This window comes from Carettochelys insculpta, chromosome 5 (assembly GCF_033958435.1).
Source record: "Carettochelys insculpta isolate YL-2023 chromosome 5, ASM3395843v1, whole genome shotgun sequence".
Classification (NCBI taxonomy): domain Eukaryota; kingdom Metazoa; phylum Chordata; order Testudines; family Carettochelyidae; genus Carettochelys; species Carettochelys insculpta.
Genome location: NC_134141.1, coordinates 24810986 through 24831806, shown reverse-complemented (window position 1 = coordinate 24831806; position 20821 = coordinate 24810986). Strand labels below are relative to the sequence as shown.

Genomic DNA, 20821 nt, shown 5'->3' with positions numbered 1-20821 from the left:
AAGGAAGGGATTCACTCAGAATGTTCCTGCATTGAGAGCTGAGCCTAGAGGTTAGGGGTTCTTCAAACTTCACTGCCCTGTAACTTTCTGACAGGAAAAATTACTACCTGACCCTAAAAGAGGGGACCAAAGCCTGAGCTGCCCAAGTCTTGCTGCCCCAGGCAGGAAGCTAAGGCAAAGCCCACTGATGCTGAAGCTGAAGCCCAAATGCTTCAGCCCCAGGCAAGGTGCTTGCAATCTGAGTCCTGCCACACAGGACTGAAGCCCTCAAGCTTCAGCTTTGGACCCCAGGCAGTAGAGCTTGGGCTTCAGCCCTGGACCCCAGCAAGTGTAATGCCAGTCCTGGTAACCCCGTTAATCCCATGGTTATTCCATCCACTTGAGGATCCCAACTGCTGCTCTAAATGCTGCTGTCTGTCTGATAAGGAAGGGCTGGAGTTTGGACAGAACTTCCTTAGCTTACTGAGCTCAGAAGGAGTTAGCACGTTTTTAATCTATTTTGATTTCCATGATTCAAAGATCAGAACAAAAAGTGAAAATAGGAGGGTGCTAAATTCAATACACTCAGATATATCCGGATCAGGCCCTACTCAAAGATTCAGTTCTTCGGTAGAAGATGACAGTCACTATTCTCATCAGCTTTTCATTATTACTTTTACCTTCTTGACAAATATTTTACGTTTCTTTTGATTTTGCTTCATGCTCATTCAGTCCTACCTCCTATTAAGCGAATATTGTAGCACAAGCACATGGGGAGGATTTTGAAAGCAGGGAAGCAGAAATATTTTTATAAATAACATTTCCAATAAGAGCCAAATGCAACAGCTAAATCATGTCCATTAGATGCATAGTCCAAGCTTTCTTCTGCTTTGGGGAGGCACCTTGTGCCTTCAGCTTTTAGCTTGTGAACTGAAGTTACGCAATAAATATTACACAGATTGTCACTGTGATTTTGTGATGGAGAGGTACATCAGTGGTTGTTTGGCATCACCTAATCTAGGTTTCCCTCTTACTTCTCTGCTGCATGTATTTTGCATGCTTATTTCCAATATAGAGAGCAAGAGAAATATTCATTTTAATGGAAAAACTGGCTAACAGGGCTCTTTTTAAAATCCCAGTTCTTGTGAGTAGCAAAAATTAATTTAAAATAAAAATGCAGCAAATGTATTTAACCATGAGCAATTTTCTGCTGCAGTTGCTCTGGGTGTCTCACATTGTGACCATTTGTGTCTGATACCTAATAAGATAGCAAACATAAGTTTGGTGTGCTACATCATGACAGATTACCATAAACATTAACATACACTTTAAAATGGATATTTAGAAAAGCAAAACAAAACAAAACAAACCTCACTTTTCCCATAACTATATATATAAATATATTTGCAGCACACACTTAGTGGTAGCTTGTAGAACCATTTTTAATACAGCTTTTCTTTTATTATCCCTTGGAAGATGTGGCCAGTGTGTATGATGCTCTAGATGCATGACTAAATGGCATAATTTCCTTCATGAAGAGCAGGGCACTTGTGATTTATTCTGCCTTCAGTGGCTCTACCCAGGGAAACCTGAGTTGGACTCTGAACATGTCTCAGTATGTTGTAAACTTCCTACTAGTCTGTTTTTGAAAAAATGCATTCACTTTCACATCAGATTTTAAACATTTCCCGTAGAAGATGGTGTGTACTGTACCGGCCACTGTTGCCCGTAAATAAAGATCTGGCTGCGAGCAATGTCTACTCTGTTCCACGCCAAAGCTAGGCTCAGCTGGTCAGGAGCAGATGCATTAGCTCCTACATATAAACAGACAGGGAGGGGAAAAAAAAAGGCATATATTAGAACCAGTCAGTGTCCCAACACTGGAATATGAAGTCTTCATTTAACTCCCACTGATGTCAGTGGCAATTCTGCCTGAGTAAGAACCTCAGAACCAACAAGAAGTCCTGTAGCACCTTATAGACTAGCAGATATTTTGGAGCATAAGCTTTCATGGGCAATGACCTGCTTCATCAGATGAATGAGTGGGGGGGTGGGTGTGTTTCAGAGGAGGATTTGAAGAGGGAGTCTTAGTAAAGGGGAGGGCCAGAGCTCACAAGGTACAGACCAACTTGGCTACCTCTCTGATACTTGTCAACCTCAGAACCATGCCTTGTATCACACACAGCACTTCCTTGTGCTCCCATAATAACATACAGCACTTTTCACCTACACAAAGATTAATAAATTATGCCTCACGGCACCCTTATGAAACATACGTGGAATAACTACATTTTCAGGATGCCAGTTACAGATAAGTATTGCATGGTTATTGAGTTGATTTGTAACCAAAAACAATACTCACAGTGAGAATGATTATTAATGGCCTGATTGGCAAAATAAATAAGAGCCCTTTGATTTTGCTGGCAGGGAGCAGAAGAAAACTCTTGTATTAAGGCTTGTTTTTAGTTGGTCCAACACCTTGATTTATTTTCTGACTTTCTACTCATCATATTGAAAACTAGTCCCCACTGTCTGGGAACAGATAACAGCTTTAAAGAACTTGAAGGTGGTTCTGCTCCCATTTAGTTACTATTCTAGAGTGCATGATTTTGTTGAAAGAAGCCCTCTGAAATCAGCAGCACAGTTTTATGTGATATATTGGTAATTAAAATTCTGTGTGAAGGATAAATCCACCCAAGGAGGGATTAGACTACAATTTAATTTATTAATTCTTAACTTTTCATTCATGTTACGTCATTGCAGCAAGACAATGTCAATTTTTTTTGCCTAAAGCAATATTTTTATTTAAGGGTTACATGAAAGAGTTGTGATTATGGGTCACACAGGACAGTTTCACATCACTAACGAAAAGAGTCATAACATCAAAATAAACAATGCAGACTAGAAAACAAAACAGGGGGAAAGAAAAGCTGGAACAAAAACAGAGTAAACCAATGAATCTATAACTGAGAGAGAATAACAATAGTACTCTTGTATATAAGATAGATGTTAACTGCTTGGTATTTTATATAAACTTATAGATTCAGTCTTTCCTTATTCATACAGATGGACCCTCACTGAAGTGGACCTCCTTGAGTTGCTAACGATGTAAAGCAAGAGCAGAATCTTACCCAGTGTATTTTTACCTGGAAAAGGCAGAAGAAGATCCGTATAATTCTATTTAAGCAAACGGGGGAAAAAAAACCCCACCAAAACCAAAACCCTAATCCCATGCTCTCTCGGCATGATCCTGCTTCCATCAAAACTGGTGGCAAACTCCCTGTTTACACAGGGGCACATTCAAGCCCTGTGTGCCACGAGGTATTTAGTCATATTAAAAACATACAAAAGAGGTAAATACAATACAATACAATATTGCCACATAAAAGGCCCCCGAACAACTCATCATGGCAAATCCTAATGGTATGTCGTTTCATTGTAGATAAAGCACCCCCCAGACTGATCTTTGGCTATATTTAGTGCAGTCTAACTGGATATTCTGTTTGTGTCCATCACTGGCAATCTTATGCCACCCATGTTTCTGGCTCCCATGTGTTTGTTGGCCATACACTGCCATTCCTTGGTACATGTCTGGAATTCATTGGTCTTCCTTTCTAATAATATGTCCATGTAAATGACAGACTCTCTCAAACCCTCAATGGACCCCCTGCACAAATTCTGTGAGGAAGATGAAGCTTGCAGTATCACTCTGAGAAATAACAGATCTGGGTGGGTCAGGTAGAGTGATGAGTACCAGAATCAGAACCTTGATGAAGAACACACAGCCAGCTCTTCCTTCTCATCTCTAGCATGGGAGCTTCAGCTCCACTATCTCTGCTGATGTCCACTGCAGTAGAACACCCCGGGCATAGAGGCATGCAGCCTTTTTCACACTAAAATCAGTCCGTCAGTTAGTAAACAGATTGGGCACAGGCATCTCAAAGTCTTTGTCTTCCACGAAAGTCATTAAAGTGGAGGGAAAGCTGAACCAGGAAGAGGAGTTGCTCTGAAAGCCGTCATGTAGTTTTCGTTGCTAGGAAACTCCTTCATTTGTCCATCTATATTTGAGGGTTGCCTTTTTCAGTGTTTGACTTGTTTAGATTCTGCTGCTCATATATTAAAGGGAAACAAAATCAGAGGGGTAGAACACTGATACAAACTAGTATATGGACTGTGGATGCAGTTTAGTCCACTTTATTCCATGATGCATTGATTATTTTTTAACAGAAAAAGAACAGTCAAGCTATTTAAGATTAAATTCCAAACAACACAAAGAACAAGCAGCAAAAATATCCAGTGGAGTAAGTAAGATACATTTATATATGAAATGAGGGAATATTTTTAGAAAAGCCACTGCAATTTGTGGATATAGATTCACCTATAACTCCAATAGATGCTATCTGATTTTGGCACTGTGGAGAATTAACCAATTTAGCTACTCCCAGGACTGACTCTATAGGTAAGATTCCCTTATTCTCATATGTTGCTGCAACATAGACAAATCAAAGTCAAAATAAGCTGGAAATCCAAAAAGAGGGCACAGCAAACACAGTATCCACTCCTCTCATTCATCTGCCAGCCAGAATGCTATAGGATCACTAGCCATTGATACTGTCTGTGTTGAGGTAATAGCATTTCTGTTCCCTGCTACTTCTGTTTAACATTTTATGCAACGCCACATAGGTACTCTTATGCCAGCTTCTCTGCGACGACAAAGCTTTTGATCTCAAAATAAAAAAGGAACTGTATAAAAAATGGAAACAAGGAAAAATTACAAAGGATAAATACAGGGAAACAACACAAGAATGCAGGAGAAAGATTAGAAAGGCTAAGGCACAAAATGAATTTAAACTAGCTACAGACAAAGGGAAACAAGAAGGCTTTTTATAAATACATTAGAAACAAGAGGAAGACCAGGGACAGGGTAGGGCCATTGCGCAGTGAAGAGAGAGAAACAGTAACAGGGAACTTGGAAATGGCAGAGATGCGTAATGACTTCTTTGTTTCGGTCTTCACTGAGAAGCCTGATGAAGGAATGCTCAACATAGTGAATGCTAGTGGGAAAGGGGTAGGGTTAGACGTTGAAATAAAAAAAGAACAAGTTAAAAATCCCTTAGGAAAATTAGATGTCTGCAAGTCACCAGGGCCTGATGAAATGCACCCTAGAATGCTCAAGGAGCTGACAGAGGAGGTATCTGAGCCTTTATCTATCATCTTTGGAAAATCATGGGAGACAGGAGAGATTCCAGAAGACTGGAAAAGGGCAAATACAGTGTCCATCTATAAAAAGGGGAATAAGAATAACCCAGGAAACTACAGGCCAGTCAGCTTAACTTCAGTGCCAGGAAAGATAATGGAGCAGGTAATTAAAGAAATCATCTGCAAGCACTTGGAAGGTGGTAAGGTAATAGGAAACAGCCAGCATGGGTTTGTAAAGAATAAATCTTGTCAAACTAATCTGATAGCTTTATTTGATAGGATAACAAGCCTTGTGGATAGGGGAGAAGCGGTAGATGTGGTATACCTAGACTTTAGTAAAGCATTTGATACAGTCTCTCATGATAGTCTTATCAAAAAACTAGGCAAATACAATTTAGATGAGGCTACTATAAGGTGGGTGCATAACTGGCTGGATAACCATACCCAGAGAGTAGTTCTTAATGGCTCTCAATCCTGCTGGAAAAGTATAAAAAGTGGGGTTCCACAGAGGTCTGTGTTAGAACTGGTTCTGTTCAATGTCTTCATCAATGATTTAGATATTGGCATAGAAAGTACGCTTATTAAGTTTGCAGATGATACCAAGTTGGGAGGGGTTGCAACAGCTTTGGAGGATAGGGTCATAATTCAAAATGATCTGGATAAATTGGAGAAATGGTCTGAGGTAAACAGGATGAAGTTTAATAAGGACAAATGCAAAGTGCTCCACTTAGGAAGGAACAATCAGTTTCACACATACAGAATGGGGGAGAGACTGTCTAGGAACGACTACAGCAGAAAGGAATCTAGGGATTATAGTGGACCACAAGCTAAATATGAGTCAACAGTGTGATGCTGTTTCAGAAAAAGCAAACATGATTCTGGGATGCATTAACAGGGTGTGTTGTGAACAAGACACGAGAAGTCATTCTTCCACTCTACTCTGCACTGGTTAGGCCTCAGCTGGAGTATTGTGTGCAGTTCTGGGCACCGCAGTTCAAAAACGATGTGGAGAAACTAGAGAGGGTCCAGAGGAGAGTGACAAAAATGATTAAAGGTCTAGAGAATGTGACCTATGAAAAAAGGTTGAAAGAATTGGGCTTGTTTAGTTTGGAAAAGAGAAGATTGAGGGGAGACATGATAGCGGTTTTCAGATATCTAAAAGGGAGTCATAAGGAGGAAGGAGAAAACTTGTTCTTCTTGGCCTCTGAGGATAGAAAAAGAGGCAATGGACAAACTGCAGCAAGGGAGGTTTAGGTTGGATATTAGGAAAAAGTTCCTAACTGTCAGGGCAGTCAAAGTGGAATAAATTGCCAAGGGAGGTTGTGGAATCTCCATTGCTGGAGATATTTAAGTACAGGTTAGATAGATGTCTATCAGGGATGGTTTAGATAGTACTTGGTCCTGCCATTGGGGCAGGGGGCTGGACTCGATGGACTCTCGAGGTCCCTTCCACTCCTAGTGTTCTATGATCCTATGATTCTATGATTCCAGCCCATTTTAGAAAAGGGTCCACTCCTTGGAGCACTGAATCAAAACCTTAAGCTGCCACACAGTCAGAGGAAGTCACAGACCCATGAACACAATGATAATCCAGAAAATAGCTAAATTTGTGGCTACTTCTTGGTAGTAATTTGCCAGACTGCTGAATGTTGTGTCCTCAATTATTAGCAGCCTCCTTAAATCAAAACACTTACATTTCTCACTAACAAGTGAATTCCATGGAACAAAGTAGATTGTATAGGGTATATCTACAAAGTACTCACCAAGGATCTGATACAACAAGCAGTGCTGGGAATAGTCCTACTGAAACCAAGATCTACAGATAGAAGAATCCGCAGGACTAGATTCCATATTCCCAGAATCATATTCCTATGAACACTTTCCTATTCTATTCAGGTTCTTATCATTATGCTATCTGAATGCTTTCCAGTAGTGTCATATGACTAATATCTGTCTCATGGGCCATGTCTACACTAGCCAAAAACTTTGAAATGGCCATGCAAATGGCCATTTTGAAGTTTACTAATGAAGCACTGAAATACATATTCCCATCTGCTCATAGGAATAAGGGAACTTCGAAGTAGCCGGGATCCTTTTGAAAAGGAGCCCCATCTGGACGAGCCGTGCGGCGGTGTGCTACGTCAATTTCGAAGTGCCGCGGCCGCCCACATGCTAATGAGGTGCTGAATATGTATTTCAGTGCTTCCTTAGTAAACTTTGAAATGGCCATTTGCATGGCCATTTCGAAGTTTTTGGCTAGTGTAGACACAGCCATGTAGTTTATTCTCTCTCTCTGCTTCTCTTCAGAGGGAAGATTATCTTTGCAGTGTCATGTTTTGTTTTGGAAGGGTTTTTAGTTTTTTAATGTGCAGATTGCTATGGGTTTATAGTAGAAAAGGTGAAGAAATGCATCATGCACTTGGAGTTTAGGATGGTAAGATCTAAGAATGTCTTTAATTTCCATAGGAGTTAAATCCTCAGTCTCAGACTGGTCCTTTGAAAAGCTCTGTCTCCAACACACACGAGCTTCATCTTTTATGGTAGAAAAGTCCAGTGTATCCAGGGGGTAGAGTTGTAAACCACAGTCATTATCCTGAAACTTTAGGTGATGTTTTAGATATCTGGGGACCAGGCTTTTGAGTACCTTGAAAATGAGAACTGAGACCTTGAACTTAACCTGATAATCCATGAGATGTCAGTAGAGAGGACTGAGGACCTGTCTGATGTGCTTGTGGTAGCTTCTGTCACTGAGGACCCATACTACAGCATTGGGGACTAGTTGATGTTTCCTGGAGACACAGTGCTTAGTGTAAAACCTGCATAGGGCTCTGTAGGACAGTCTTTTTTTTTTTTTTTCAAGTTAATAGTCAAGAATGCAGAGGGGGTGCCCCAAGAAATTGCATTGTTCAGATAACCATATCCGAAGGAGAATCCAAAAACCTCACATCTTCTACAATGCTTCATGTCAACCATTTTCTTGGTTTCATCATTTCATCATAGCTGAATGCTGTTAGATAAGAAAAATCTAAATAAACTCTCTTCTCTGCATCTCCTACTGCATTTGTATCTTGCACAACTCAAAGAACATTACTAGCATTTATCAAAAAAGTGGCAAAAATAATTATATTAATAAATAGGCAGGAGACTGTTAACAGCTCCCCATCTCTGAAACATACTGTTCTGAGCTAAAGCCACGTTGTTTTGTGTCAGATGTGCAGTGATTTCATGGCTGACAGACTCATCATGCTGTGTCTTCCAGGACAATCACATGCTATATGATGGATGCCCTGTAAGAATGAATAATGTCTTGTTCACAAGCTGGAAGGTGTGCATAGGCATCAGATTTGCATTAGCCTAGCATATGGTTCAGTGAGTTATGTGGCAGTAATATCATAATGAGTATATACCATACAGCATGTCTCTTCCAAAATATTAACAAGTCAGACACTAAAAGGACATGGGCAGCCCCTTTGGACCACCACGACAGTCATGTCATCATTCTACAAACACTGCAGAAGCCTTGTTATCCTACAGGACTCAGCCATTTCCTGATTGTGTATTACGAACTGAGAACCTTTGAGACACCACAAAAAATAGGCATTTGTAATCACAGTACATTGCATTTAATTTTCTGGTCACATACATACTTCATGGAAAGAACAGCTCTAACAGCACAAAATCCATTGCCACCTTTGTTAAAGGTAGGCAAACAGACTGCATGAGCTGTGGCAAGAAAATTGCTTATCAGAAAATCATATAATTGCAAATCTACTTCCTGCATATTCAATTGGCTCTTGGGATAGTATGAAGGAATTTCTGAGCCATATGTTGGCATGGCACTAGGCAATATAAACTGAAACCTGTTTTGGATACCATTCTCTGCTTTATCGGAGATCACCTTAAAGCAAGGGATGCCGACAACATGATTAAGCAAAGTGCAGGTTTTTCATGGCTCTTTCGAACAAGAACGGAAACAATCTCTCAAGCTCTGTGCAAGCTCTAAATATGTGAAATGTTTAAAGCAAGAGAGGTCCCACACTACAAGGAAACATGCTGGACAGTGACTTTAAAAAGCAATAGGACGTGGCAAGACTCACAATAAGCAAGAACTGATACTGCTATTCTCCCATTCTCCTTTCTGCTACTCCCTATGAACTCTTCATTGTGAGTGGTAGGATGAGGAATTAGCATTAATGTAGCTACCAAAGAGTAGTGGGCAAAGGTTATAAAACCCCCTTAATGACACTAACAAACCAGTCAGTAATCACTCTCTCTTCCCTCTTTTCCATTATGAATACAGCTGTAAAGATGGGCCAGAACTAAAACTCTGCATCCAAATCCTGACAACAGCAGTTCTGGGCCCCAGGGCACAACAGTCAGTGGGTCCCTACACTTGCACAAGCTGTGCCAGTGCAGATGCAATGCAACAGAGGTTTGTGCGGTGTTGCGCCTGCACTGGCAGGTACCCAAGGATCTGCCGGATGTTCCTCTGGCATGGCTGGGCCTCCCACATGCCTGGCTGGCTGCCTTTGCAGCTGCCAGTAACAACCTGTGGATGCCTTGGAGTCCTCTGGCCTACCTACCCCTGGGAGGCTACAGTTTCAGAGGGCAGCTGTAGTGAGAGACTCTCAGTGAGCTTATTAGAAAAACAGAGACAGGTGTTTTTTAAATCCTGTCAGAATTCACACAGTTTCCCTGGACATACCTAACCTTTGAGCTATGCAGAAGTTGTGTCATACTCACTGATTTATCAAAGGTCTTTCTTTCCCTATTGGATCAGGCAGAGAAAGATTCTGGGAATTAAGAGCTAACAAAGTAACTGCTTGTTGCACCTGTTCCTCTGTGCTTGTGTGTTTGGTGTGCACTCAGGTCTCTGCCTTCACCTTCATAAGAGAGTGGCAGGTGCCTGTGTGCACACCCAGAGCAAGTCTCATTCCTTCCAGCAAGGCGTAGCAAACACACCTAGAACTGTGAAAAATGGAGTGCAAAAAAAAAAAAACCAAAAACCCCAGCAGCACCCAGATGAGCACAACAGTGTGTGGCCAGCAATTCTTCCTTACCTACCTGGAAAGCAGCTCAGTGAACATATTAATCCAGTCCCTCAAAAGAAACACACACATTTCCAGGACTTGTAACCACAAGTCACAGAGGCTGCTGGACAAAGACAGGTGGGAATGGACCTTCTGCACCATCAGGAAACTGGAAATAGAGTCTCTAAAGCAGACCAAAGTTCCCTGGAGAGTTGTCAAGAACCTGGTACATCACAGAAATGTGAAAAATGCAGCCTCTGACTCTGGTTTTCATAGAATCATAGAACACTAGGAGCGGAAGGGGCCTCAAGAGGCCATCGAGTCCAGTCCCCTGCCCCGACGGCAGGACCGACCACTATCTACACCATCCCTGATAGACATCTACCTAATCTGTTCTTAAATATCTCCGGTGAGAGAGATTCCACAACCTCCCTTGGCAACTTATTCCAGTACTTGACCACCCTGACAGTTAGGAACTTTTTCCTAATGTCCAACCTAAACTTCCCTTGCTGCAGCTTAAGTCCATTGCCTCTTGTTCTCTCCTCAGAGGCCAAGAAGAACAAGTTTTCTCCCTCCTCCTCATGACACCCTTTAAGATATCTGAAAACCGCTATCATGTCCCCCCTCAATCTTCTTTTTTCCAAGCTAAACAAGCCCAATTCTTTCAGCCTTTCTTCATAAGTCATGTTCTCCAGACCTTTTATCATTCTAGTTGCTCTTCTCTGGACCTTCTCTAATTTCTCCACACCTTTCTTGAATTGGGGTGCCCAGAACTGGACACAATATTCCAGCTGAGGCCTAACCAGCGCAGAGTAGAGCGGTAGAATGATTTCTCATGTCTTGTTCACAACACACCTGCTAATGCATCCCAGAATCATGTTTGCTTTTTTTGCAACAGCATCACACTGTTGACTCATATTTAACTTGTGATCTACTAGAACCCCTAGATCCCTTTCTGCTGTACTCCTTCCTAGACAGTCTTTTCCCATTCTGTATGTGTGAAACAGATTATTCCTTCCTAAGTGCAGCACCTTACATTTATCTCTATTATTTCCAGGGAAGGTTGCAAGGTAGGGTCAGTTCGAAGCAGAGTATTAAATCCAGGCTAAGATCACCATATACAGTCCGATGACCTTGAAACGTGACATGTTGGTGCGGAGGATGGAGAAGAGATTGTGTGAAAAATTTCTGGTTTCTTTACCAAACGGTTCCTCACCTGTTTCCTAATAACTTTAATTTACTCATCCTGGAATTCCTCTGAGCATCAGACACAGTGCTGTAAAGACTTATTCTTGCCTCTTTTTTTTTTTTTTACTCCAGACACACAAACAAAACAGAGATGCAGACAGAAAAATATACAAACGCAAAAGTCCATTTAGACAACTCCTGCTACACAGAAAGGATCAGTGCCACACTTCTATAAACACATCAGTATACAGTCAGGCAGGATTTAAAAAGACCCCCTGTAGGGGCTCTCATCACTGCCACTGCCTCTGCCTCTCTTTTAAAAACAGCAAGGAGCTCTGCCTTCCCTCCTGCTGCTCTGCAAACCCACTGTGCATTTAAAAGTGGCAGGGAGCTCCAGATCCGGCATCCCATGGAGCCAAACGGGGTTTTAAGTGGCAGGGAACTCCAGTGCTCCCCACAGCTACTGCCACGGCAACACTATTTAAAAACACCCTGGGAAGGGCTGGCAGGAGCCCCAGCCCCACCTTAAGTCCTCTGGCCCTTGGGGCAATTGCCTTCTTTGTCTCCTGATTGGTAGATCTGTCTACATCCAAACAATTTCAGGATAGTTCATGACCAATTTTCAAAGCTTGGGTCCATAGTTACATATCAGAAAAAAAAAAATGAAGCAAATTAGTTAGTGTAATTGCCTGAAACTTCTTGATTCCAGTTAATTTAAAACATGCATCTCTGCAAAAGTGGTTCAGAACCATCATTCACTATGCATGCAAACATGCAGAAAGAGAACTGATACTTATTTTTTTAGATTAGATGAGATTTCAATTTATTGAACACATAGATTAAAAAGGCCATACACATGTCCTACATCTTCTTGCTCTCCTTTAGGATCAAGAAACTTAGTTACGAAGAAGACACATGATATAAAGAGAATTGTTCCTCTTTCATCCTCTGCAGGGTCAGAAAGCAAGATTTCAAGAGGCAAAAAAGACCAAGGATAGGGTATTCAAACAGAAAATTTTAGCTCTTGTAACTTTCAAGTGAAACATCTGTGTCACCCTCAGCATGTTACAAAATCACCAGCATCAACAAAGCATCAAAGGAGATGTAAATAAATTACCTCAGAACATCAACCTCCTTCTAAGATAACAGAAAGAGAAATTACTCACCTGTAGTAATGATGGTTCTTCGAGATGTGTCCCCGTGGGTGCTCCACAATAGGTGTCGGGCTCGCCCGGCACCACAGATCGGAATTCTTCTAGCAGTGTCTATTGGATTGCGCATGCGCCGATGCGCGCCGCTCCCTTGCGCGCCCTCGGTCATGTGCACGGTCCTGTCCCCGCCAGTTCCTTGACCAACCTCCTCGGATGCTCCTGAAAAACACCAGACAGAGATCCGAAGCGAGGAGGATGGGCGGGTGGTGCAGTACCCACGGGGACACTTTTCGAAGAACCATTGTTACTACAGGTGAGTAACTTCTCTTTCTTCTTCGAGTGGTCCCCGTGGGTGCTCCACAATAGGTGACTACCCAGCAGTAACCCAAGTAAGGAGGTGGGTAATCGATTCATGTGCAGCTTGCCCCCGAGAGGGCTGCTGTTGACAGACGGGTATCCTCATCGAACACCCGATGCAGGGCGTAATGTTTGGCGAAGGTGTCGTAGGATGACAAGGTCGCCGGTCTACAGACGTCTTTTAACGGGATTCCTTTGAAGAAGGCTGTTGATGCCGCCACCGCCCTGGTGGAGTGAGCCCTAGGCGGGGCCAGCAAAGGGGTCTTTCGAAGCTCGTAGCACATTTTTATACAGGACACAATGTGCTTTGAAATTCTCTGGAAAGAGAGGCCTTGCCCTTTTGACCTGGGAGCGAGAGACACCAGAAGCCTGTCCATTTTCTGGAAGGACTTAGTTTTGTCTATGTAAAAGGCCAATGCCCTTCTCACATCTAGGAGATGTAGGCACGCCTCCTTGCTGGAGCTGAGAGACTTCAGGTAAAACGAGGGTGAAACTATTGGTTCGTTAAGATGGAACTCCAAGGAAACTTTTGGAACGAAGGCTGGGTGTAACCGTAAGATTACCGCCTCCTTTGAGAATACTGTGCAGGGCGGTGTTGCCATCACTGCTGTGAGCTCACTCACCCTGCAGGCTGATGTAATTGCAAGAAGGAAGGTTGTTTTCATAGTAAGGAGTTGGAGGGGTACCGTGGCTAATGGTTCGAAGGGTGGTCTCGATAGCGTGCTGAGCACCAAGTCCAAACTCCGCAACGGCGGTAGCGGTTTTCAAGGGGGGTACAGGTTTACCAGCCCCTTCACGAACCTTGTGACGATAGGGTGGGCGAATACGGTGGGCCCTTCCTCTTTATGCCGAAAAGCTGATATAGCGGTGAGGTGGACCTTTAGCAAGGATAGAGAAAGCCTGTCTCGTTTGAGGTCCAATAGGTATTCTAGTATTACAGTTATAGGAACATCAAGGGGAGCTAACTGTTTGGCGGAACAACAGGCTGTAAAATGTGTCCATTTCTGTTTGTAAATCCTCCTGGTGGAGGTCATTTGGCTACACTCCAAGACTTGTCGTACTCCCTCCGTACATGTGCTCTCTAAGGCGCTGAGCCGTGGATTAACCATGCTTGTAGGCGTAGTCCCTGAGGGTGCGGGTGCACTATGGACCCCTGAGCCTGCGTGAGTAAGTCCGGCACCACCAGTAGGGGGAGTGGTGGACGATCCAACATGTGCAGAAGCAAGGGAAACCATTGTTGCTGGTCCCAAATTGGGACTATGAGTATCATGCGAGCTCTCTCCCTTCTGGCTTTTTGCAGAACCTTGTGGATAAGCGTTGTGGGGGGAAACGCGTAGAGTAGAGGGCCCTTCCATGAAATCATGAATGCGTCCCCCAGGGACCCCCGCCCTCTTCCTGCTCTGGAGCAGTACTGGGGACACTTCTTGTTGTACTGGGTGGCAAACAAATCGACTTGGGGAAACCCCCATGTACGAAATATGCGCCGTAGCAGGTCGGAGCGGATCTGCCATTCGTGCGTGAGTGCGAAGCGCCTGCTCAGCTGATCTGCCTTCACGTTGTGGGTGACCGGCAAGTACGAGGCTTTCAACGTTATGTTGTTGGTGATGCACCAGTTCCACAATCGGACTGCTTCTGCGCATAACGCACGGGATCGTGCCCCTCCTTGTCGATTGATGTAGAACATAGTGGAGGTATTGTTGGTATTGATCCTGACTACTTTGCCGTGCAGGTATTCCTGAAAACGTCTGCACGCATTGAACACTGCTCTGAGCTCCAGTATGTTTATGTGCAGTGTGTGTTCCGCAGGGGACCATAGCCCTTGCGTCACCTTGCTGCCAATGTGTGCTCCCCATCCTATGTGGGAGGCGTCGGTTGTAAGAAAAATAGAAATTTGTGGTTGGTGGAAGGGCACCCCCACTAGCAGGTTCTTGGGATTTTCCCACCACGCTAGTGATCTGCGCACCTCCGTCGTGGGTGACGCTACCCTGTGGACAGTGTGGGATGCCGGTTTGTAAACACTCTCCAGACAATGCTGTAGGCTTCGCATGTGTAACCTGGCATTCTGTACCACAAACGTCGCTGCCGCCATGTGCCCCAACAGTTGCAGGCACGTTAGGACCAGCACCGCAGAGCTGTACGTCATGACTTGCACCAGGGAGTTGATGGCATGGAAGCGGGCGTTGGGCAGGTATACTCTTGCTGCGATAGAGTTTATGCGTGCCCCTATGAACTCTATATCTTGCGTGGGTTCAGTCTTTGACTTTGCGAGGTTGATAACTAGGCCCAGCAAAGTAAACGTGTTCGCGGTGACGCTATCATGTGTAGGACCTCTGCCTTTGAGGCCCCTTTCAGTAGGCAGTCGTCCAGATATGGAAAAATAAACACCCCCTGTCTGTGCAGGTAGGCTGATACCACTGCCAGGGTTTTGGTAAAGACTCTGGGTGCCGAGGATAGGCCGAACGGAAGAACCCTGTACTGGAAATGTTCCCCGCCGACCATGAAGCAGAGGAAGCGTCTGTGTGCCGGGTGGATTCTCATATGAAAGTAAGCATCTTGTAAGTCGAGGGCTGCAAACCAGTCTCCATCGTCCAGTGCCGTAAGTATGGAGGCAACTGTAATCATCCAAAAGCGCTGCTTGCGCAAGTAACGGTTGAGGCCCCGTAGATCCAAAATCGGCCTCCAGCCTCCTGTTTTCTTCTCTGTTAGGAAGTAGCGTGAGTAAAAACCTTTCCCTTGGAATTGTTCCAGCACTCTTTCCACCGCCCCTATGAACATGAGGTGATCTACCTCCTGCTTCAGCCTCGCCTCGTGGGCAGCGTCCCTGAGATGAGGCCGGGTGGGAGGTTTCAGCGGTGGAAGTGACTGGAAGGGGTTCGTGTAACCGGTAGCTATAATTTCTAGCACCCATTTGTTTGTTGTGATCTTTTGCCATTGGGAGAGGAATGGTTTGAGGTGATGATGGAACATGAGATGAGAATGGCATTGAGCGATGGTGTTGATAGTGCAGTCCTCGACATACCCGTCAAACTCGCTGTTTCTGGGCTTGCCCCGAGGGTGTACGGCTTTGTTGAGAACGTCGCCTGGGGGCCCTGTATTGCTGCTGCTGTTGATGGCGCCTTTGGTCATAGCCTCGCTGATATTGTGCGCGCTGTGGTTGGTAAGCGTAGCATCATTGCTGAGAATAGAATTTCTTTTTCTTGTATGGGGGAGTATAAATACCCAAAGTCTTAAGTGTGGGCCCTCGAGTCTTTGCTGGAGTGGAGGACCGAGTCGGTTGAGTCCGCAAACAGCTTTTGCTTGTCAAAAGGAAGATCCACGATCTTCGCCTGTAGGTCTCTGGCGATACCGAACGTCTGGAGCCAGGATTCCCTACGCATTACCACTGCTGCGGCTGTTGAACGTGCCGCTGTGTCCGCCACGTCCAGGGCAATCTGGACTCCCGTCCGCGATGCCGCGTAGCCCTCTTGGACAATCACCTTTAACACTGGCTTCTTGTCCTCCAGAAGTGAATCCATGAGAGGAGTGAGTCTAGAGTAATTGTCAAAGTTATGGTTTGATAGATGTGCCGAGTAATTTGCCATTCTCAATAATAGGGTAGAGGAGGAGTAGACCTTCCTGCCGAACAGCTCTAATTTCTTAGCATCTTTATCTGACCCCCCTGATTTGTACTGAGACGTCTTCGACCTCTGCTGGGACGATTTGACCACCAAAGAATTGGGTTGTGGGTGGCTAAACAGGAACTCCATGCCCTTGGCTGGGACGAAGTACTTCTTATCCGCTCTCTTGTTTGTAGGCGGAATAGAGGCTGGAGTCTGCCATATGTTAGTGGCTGACTCCATAATGGCTTCGTCCAGCAGGATAGCGATTTTAGATGAAGCCGGGGGTCTCAAATTTTTCAGGAGTTTATGGTGCTTCTCCTGCACCTCTGGTATTTGAATGTCCTGCGTGAATGCTACTCTTTTGAATAGCTCCTGGAATTGTTTAAGGTCATCCGGAGGGGAGACATCCCCGGGGGCAATGGCCTCATCTGGGGAGGATGAGGAGGAACCGCTGGGGTAAGCCTCCCCCAAATCCTCTGGCTCCCGAGTTCGGTGGTATACTTGCTCCCTGGTGGGCTGTGAAGGGAAGTCTCAGGACTCTGGACCTAATTCCCCCTGGGACAATTGCGTTCCCGTCCCAGAGCGAGAGTGTACATGGGAGTATTGACGAGTAGTAGGAGAGGACCTGCCCCTGGATCTAGACCTGCGGTGTCTGTGTTCAGCATGATGAGGACGACCAGAGCAACATGGGCAAGGGCCCGGTGATGGAGACCTGGACCACGATCGGGGAGTGTACCCATGATGTCTGGGAGAGCGGGATCTCCGTGACGACATTGATAGTGGTGAAGCTGGTTTGTGATAGTACTCAAGGGGATCCATGCCCAAAAATGGTGAAGGTGCCCTGAGCCACGGTGAAATTGGTTGGAGGAATGGAGAGGTAGGCCCAAAATAAGCCGGTGGAGTTGCTGCCCGGCGGTGTGGCATGTGTATCTCGGGAGAGGGGCTGGGTGATAAGGGCATCACAGCCCTGCCTGGAGATGGACTAAGGTGCCGGGTTTTAGCTCTAGCCTTGCCCCTCCCCTGCAGGGGTCTCGGCACCGTCAACAGTGGTGCCGCACGGGTAGCTTCTTCCGAGCCGGTGCCGCTTGGGGCGGTGCCGCCGATTCTGGCGCTTGCCGCGTTGGCACTCGCGGCGCCTTCCGTGCCTCCTGCTGTATAGTCGGAGCCCAGCCTCAGCCACGTGCGCTGCTGCGCTGCCACTTTCATCAGCTCGCGGCTGGGGGCTCTGCGTTCCACCCGTCCTGCTTGCTGGGACCGCCGGCAAGGATCGAGCCGGGGAGAGTCTCCTCCTCTTCTGCACAGAGGGGGTCAAAGAGGCTGCCTTCCTTTTATGCGACCCAGAGGGCCCTTCTGTGTGAGGCTTCTCCGGCGGCTCAGGCTGGAGGGCCTTATCAAACAAGAGCATTTTGAGCCTCATTTCTCTGTCCTTCCTGGCCCTGGCTGTAAGCTTAGCGCAGTGGGAACACTTCTGGGTAACATGAGACTCCCCCAGGCAACGAATGCATTCACTATGCCCATCTGAGGCCGGCATAGCCTCGCGGCATGACTCACACTTCTTAAACCCCGAGGAAGCCATTGCGGTGAGTCCTTACTGTTAATAGGGTACGTAGCCACTAATCAGTGCTTTCTATCCCAAAATAACATTCACAGCCTTCAGGGCAGTGGACAGCTTAACAGCCTATTGTCCACCCCTCTCTCCTTCGTTCCTCTTCTCTCTGCTATTTAATATGCTCTTCTCTTTCTTTTTTTTTTTTGTATACTAGTGACAAACAACGAACTAACACATAAAAACAACTATCTTATCTGTCTCAGGCTTTATCCGCAGAGCGGATTCCGTCTGCAACCAATGGCAGTTGAGAAGGAACTGGCGGGGACAGGATCGCGCACATGACCGAGGGCGCGCAAGGGAGCGGCACGCATCGGCGCATGTGCGATCCAATGGAAACTGCTAGAAGAATTCCGATCTGCGGCACCGGGCGAGCCCGACACCTATTGTGGAGCACCCACGGGGACCACTCGAAGAAGAATATCACTTACATGAAAATGCCACCTTATACTAACAATAGGGATGAAGAGACCCCACCTTCTCATTTGTTGAGATAGAAGACAGAAGTATACTTGCAAAAAGTGATGTTTTGGAGTATTGCAACAGGGCCTGGTACTTATTAATAAAACAAAGTACAATCATTCCCTGGATTACAAATTATTCTTTTCAGCTGCACAGAGGATTACATTATAGAAGGAGCAATACTGGGGTTGAAGTATCTGGAGAATACATGTTGGGATTCAAATCTTGCAAAGATACCCCAAAAAAGCGGAACGTCAAACTTAAGGAGCTCATTTGTGTCCTACCAACAAATAGGATCAAGATCTGAAATTTTTGCGAATGCCTTAATAGCAAATATCAAATTTTCACACTTTAGGCAGAGGATAGTAAAGGATCCTGTTAATTAAAATTAAAATAAAATATATTTCCTGGGCTTAGGATTTTTATTTTATTTATTTATTTAAGCCAGGCATGAATTTTGGTTCCTTTGGACCAATTTCTTTTTCCTTGATTCTGTGTAAAATGTCCAAAATACTTTGAAATTTTAAGTACGCCTTTTACTACAGAGTAGCAACAAAACATATGTGTTAACCACAAGCCAAACAATGTCATTGGTGTTACAAATAAAGAGAGAGACACGTATATGTTATTAGAAAAGCCTTTGGTTGCTTCTGTTTTTTTCAAAGAAAGAAACATCTACCACTGTAGTAAGATAATGTCTGCTCATTTCCTTGGGTGGCAGTCAACAACTGAAAGTAATATTTTGAAACACACAAATTTGCATGTGCTTAGCGTACTCGTTTTTAAATAGTAAAAGTATTTCAACAGGACATTGCTAATTTGCTCTTCCATACAGATGTATCCTATATGTGTGGAAGGAAACATTTGTTTTATAAAACCAAACCAAAATGTAACATGCTAGAAATGCTCTGGCTGGGCATGTGGAAAGTTCATGGGGTGGGGAGGGTTTGGGAGATAAATGCCTGGCTTTGCTTTATGAGTCTAAAGAAAAGCAACACCATTTAGCGATGCCTTTTTATTTTGTCGGTAGGCAACATGTAAACTCACACGTATGACATCAGACATGGGTGTTTGAAACTTGCATTGTCATTGCCTCATCAGTGCCATGTAACCAAAAGCAAAACAAAGCACTTAGTTAGGTTAAGCCAAAGTTGAACCATCTGAAGACTTGAACAGCCATAGGACTGGGTGAGAGAAAGTGTTATCTTCAGCCCTTGTGCTGTTTATACATGGCACCCATTACCTTTCACACCATAAATAATTCCAGAACTATTCTTAAAAGAACTGCTTGATGTTTAACAATATCGTTTCACTTTTCAGCCAATACAGAATGCAGTAAAGAATTGAGTGATAGCAATACTAGATACTTATATCTTTACTCCCCAGTTTTAGAAAGATGGGATATGAGTAATTTATGGAGAGCTTGATCCTCGAAACAGCTGAAATGAATGCACTGAATCATGCAAGTAGTTCTGTTTTGCCACAAAATTCCAGTTTAAGTTAGTTTTGTGTTTGCAAGCAGATCTTGCTCAGTCACAAATGGTGGGTACCTTTTTTCCCCATGTATTATACCATGACATCGGTAAAATGACTCATGTGAGATGGGACTAATTGTGAGTGTGTCTGCACAATTGGGTCCAAAGCAAACCAAAATTTGAAAATATTTTAAAAAGCAAATAAAAAAGATGATTTGTCATAATGAAATATTTTAAGCTTACTGAATGGACTTAGTGGGCTGCAAACAGAGAGAGTGAGCAAATTGAGTTTTTCCACGTATATGATCATTACCACTAGTCCAGCTCTCACATACACTTGCCTCAGTTGGGAGTAATTTCAGTAACAATCTATCCCACTGTTTCCCTGCTATATCTTACTTCCCTTCATAGAATCACAAAAGTTACAGATGTTAGAGTAGTTTTCTCTTAAAATCTTGCCAATTTAACCTAAGATACGCACATGAGGTTACCTCTGTCTGTAGCTTCCACTTGTAAATCTCTCTGCTAATCAAAAGCAAGACTGATCACTGCAAGTACCAGGGCTATCTACCTGCAAACACTGACTGTTATCGAAGGTAACTGTCAAGATTTTAGGGGTCACCACTGTGTCATGGCATGTACATCATTTTACTGGTTCCCTGGAGAGCCTGAATGAACAACGCAGAAGACGGATGACTGCAGACTGTATCAGACATCTTTTGATGGAGTCTGTGTCAATTGATGAATTATTTGGTGAGCACACATACCATACAGT

General features: G+C 44.3%; 1 protein-coding gene across 4 annotated transcripts in view; it reads right to left on the bottom strand.

Moving 5' to 3' along the window:
• TRPM3 (transient receptor potential cation channel subfamily M member 3) overlaps window positions 1-20821 on the bottom strand; it is a 503278-nt gene that overhangs the window by 71239 nt on the left and 411218 nt on the right. For all 4 annotated transcript variants that reach the window (XM_074994073.1, XM_074994074.1, XM_074994075.1 and 1 more), the window contains exon 10: window positions 1693-1793. In XM_074994073.1, coding sequence (XP_074850174.1) covers window positions 1693-1793 — 101 coding nt within the window. The remainder of the gene's footprint in view (window positions 1-1692; window positions 1794-20821) is intronic.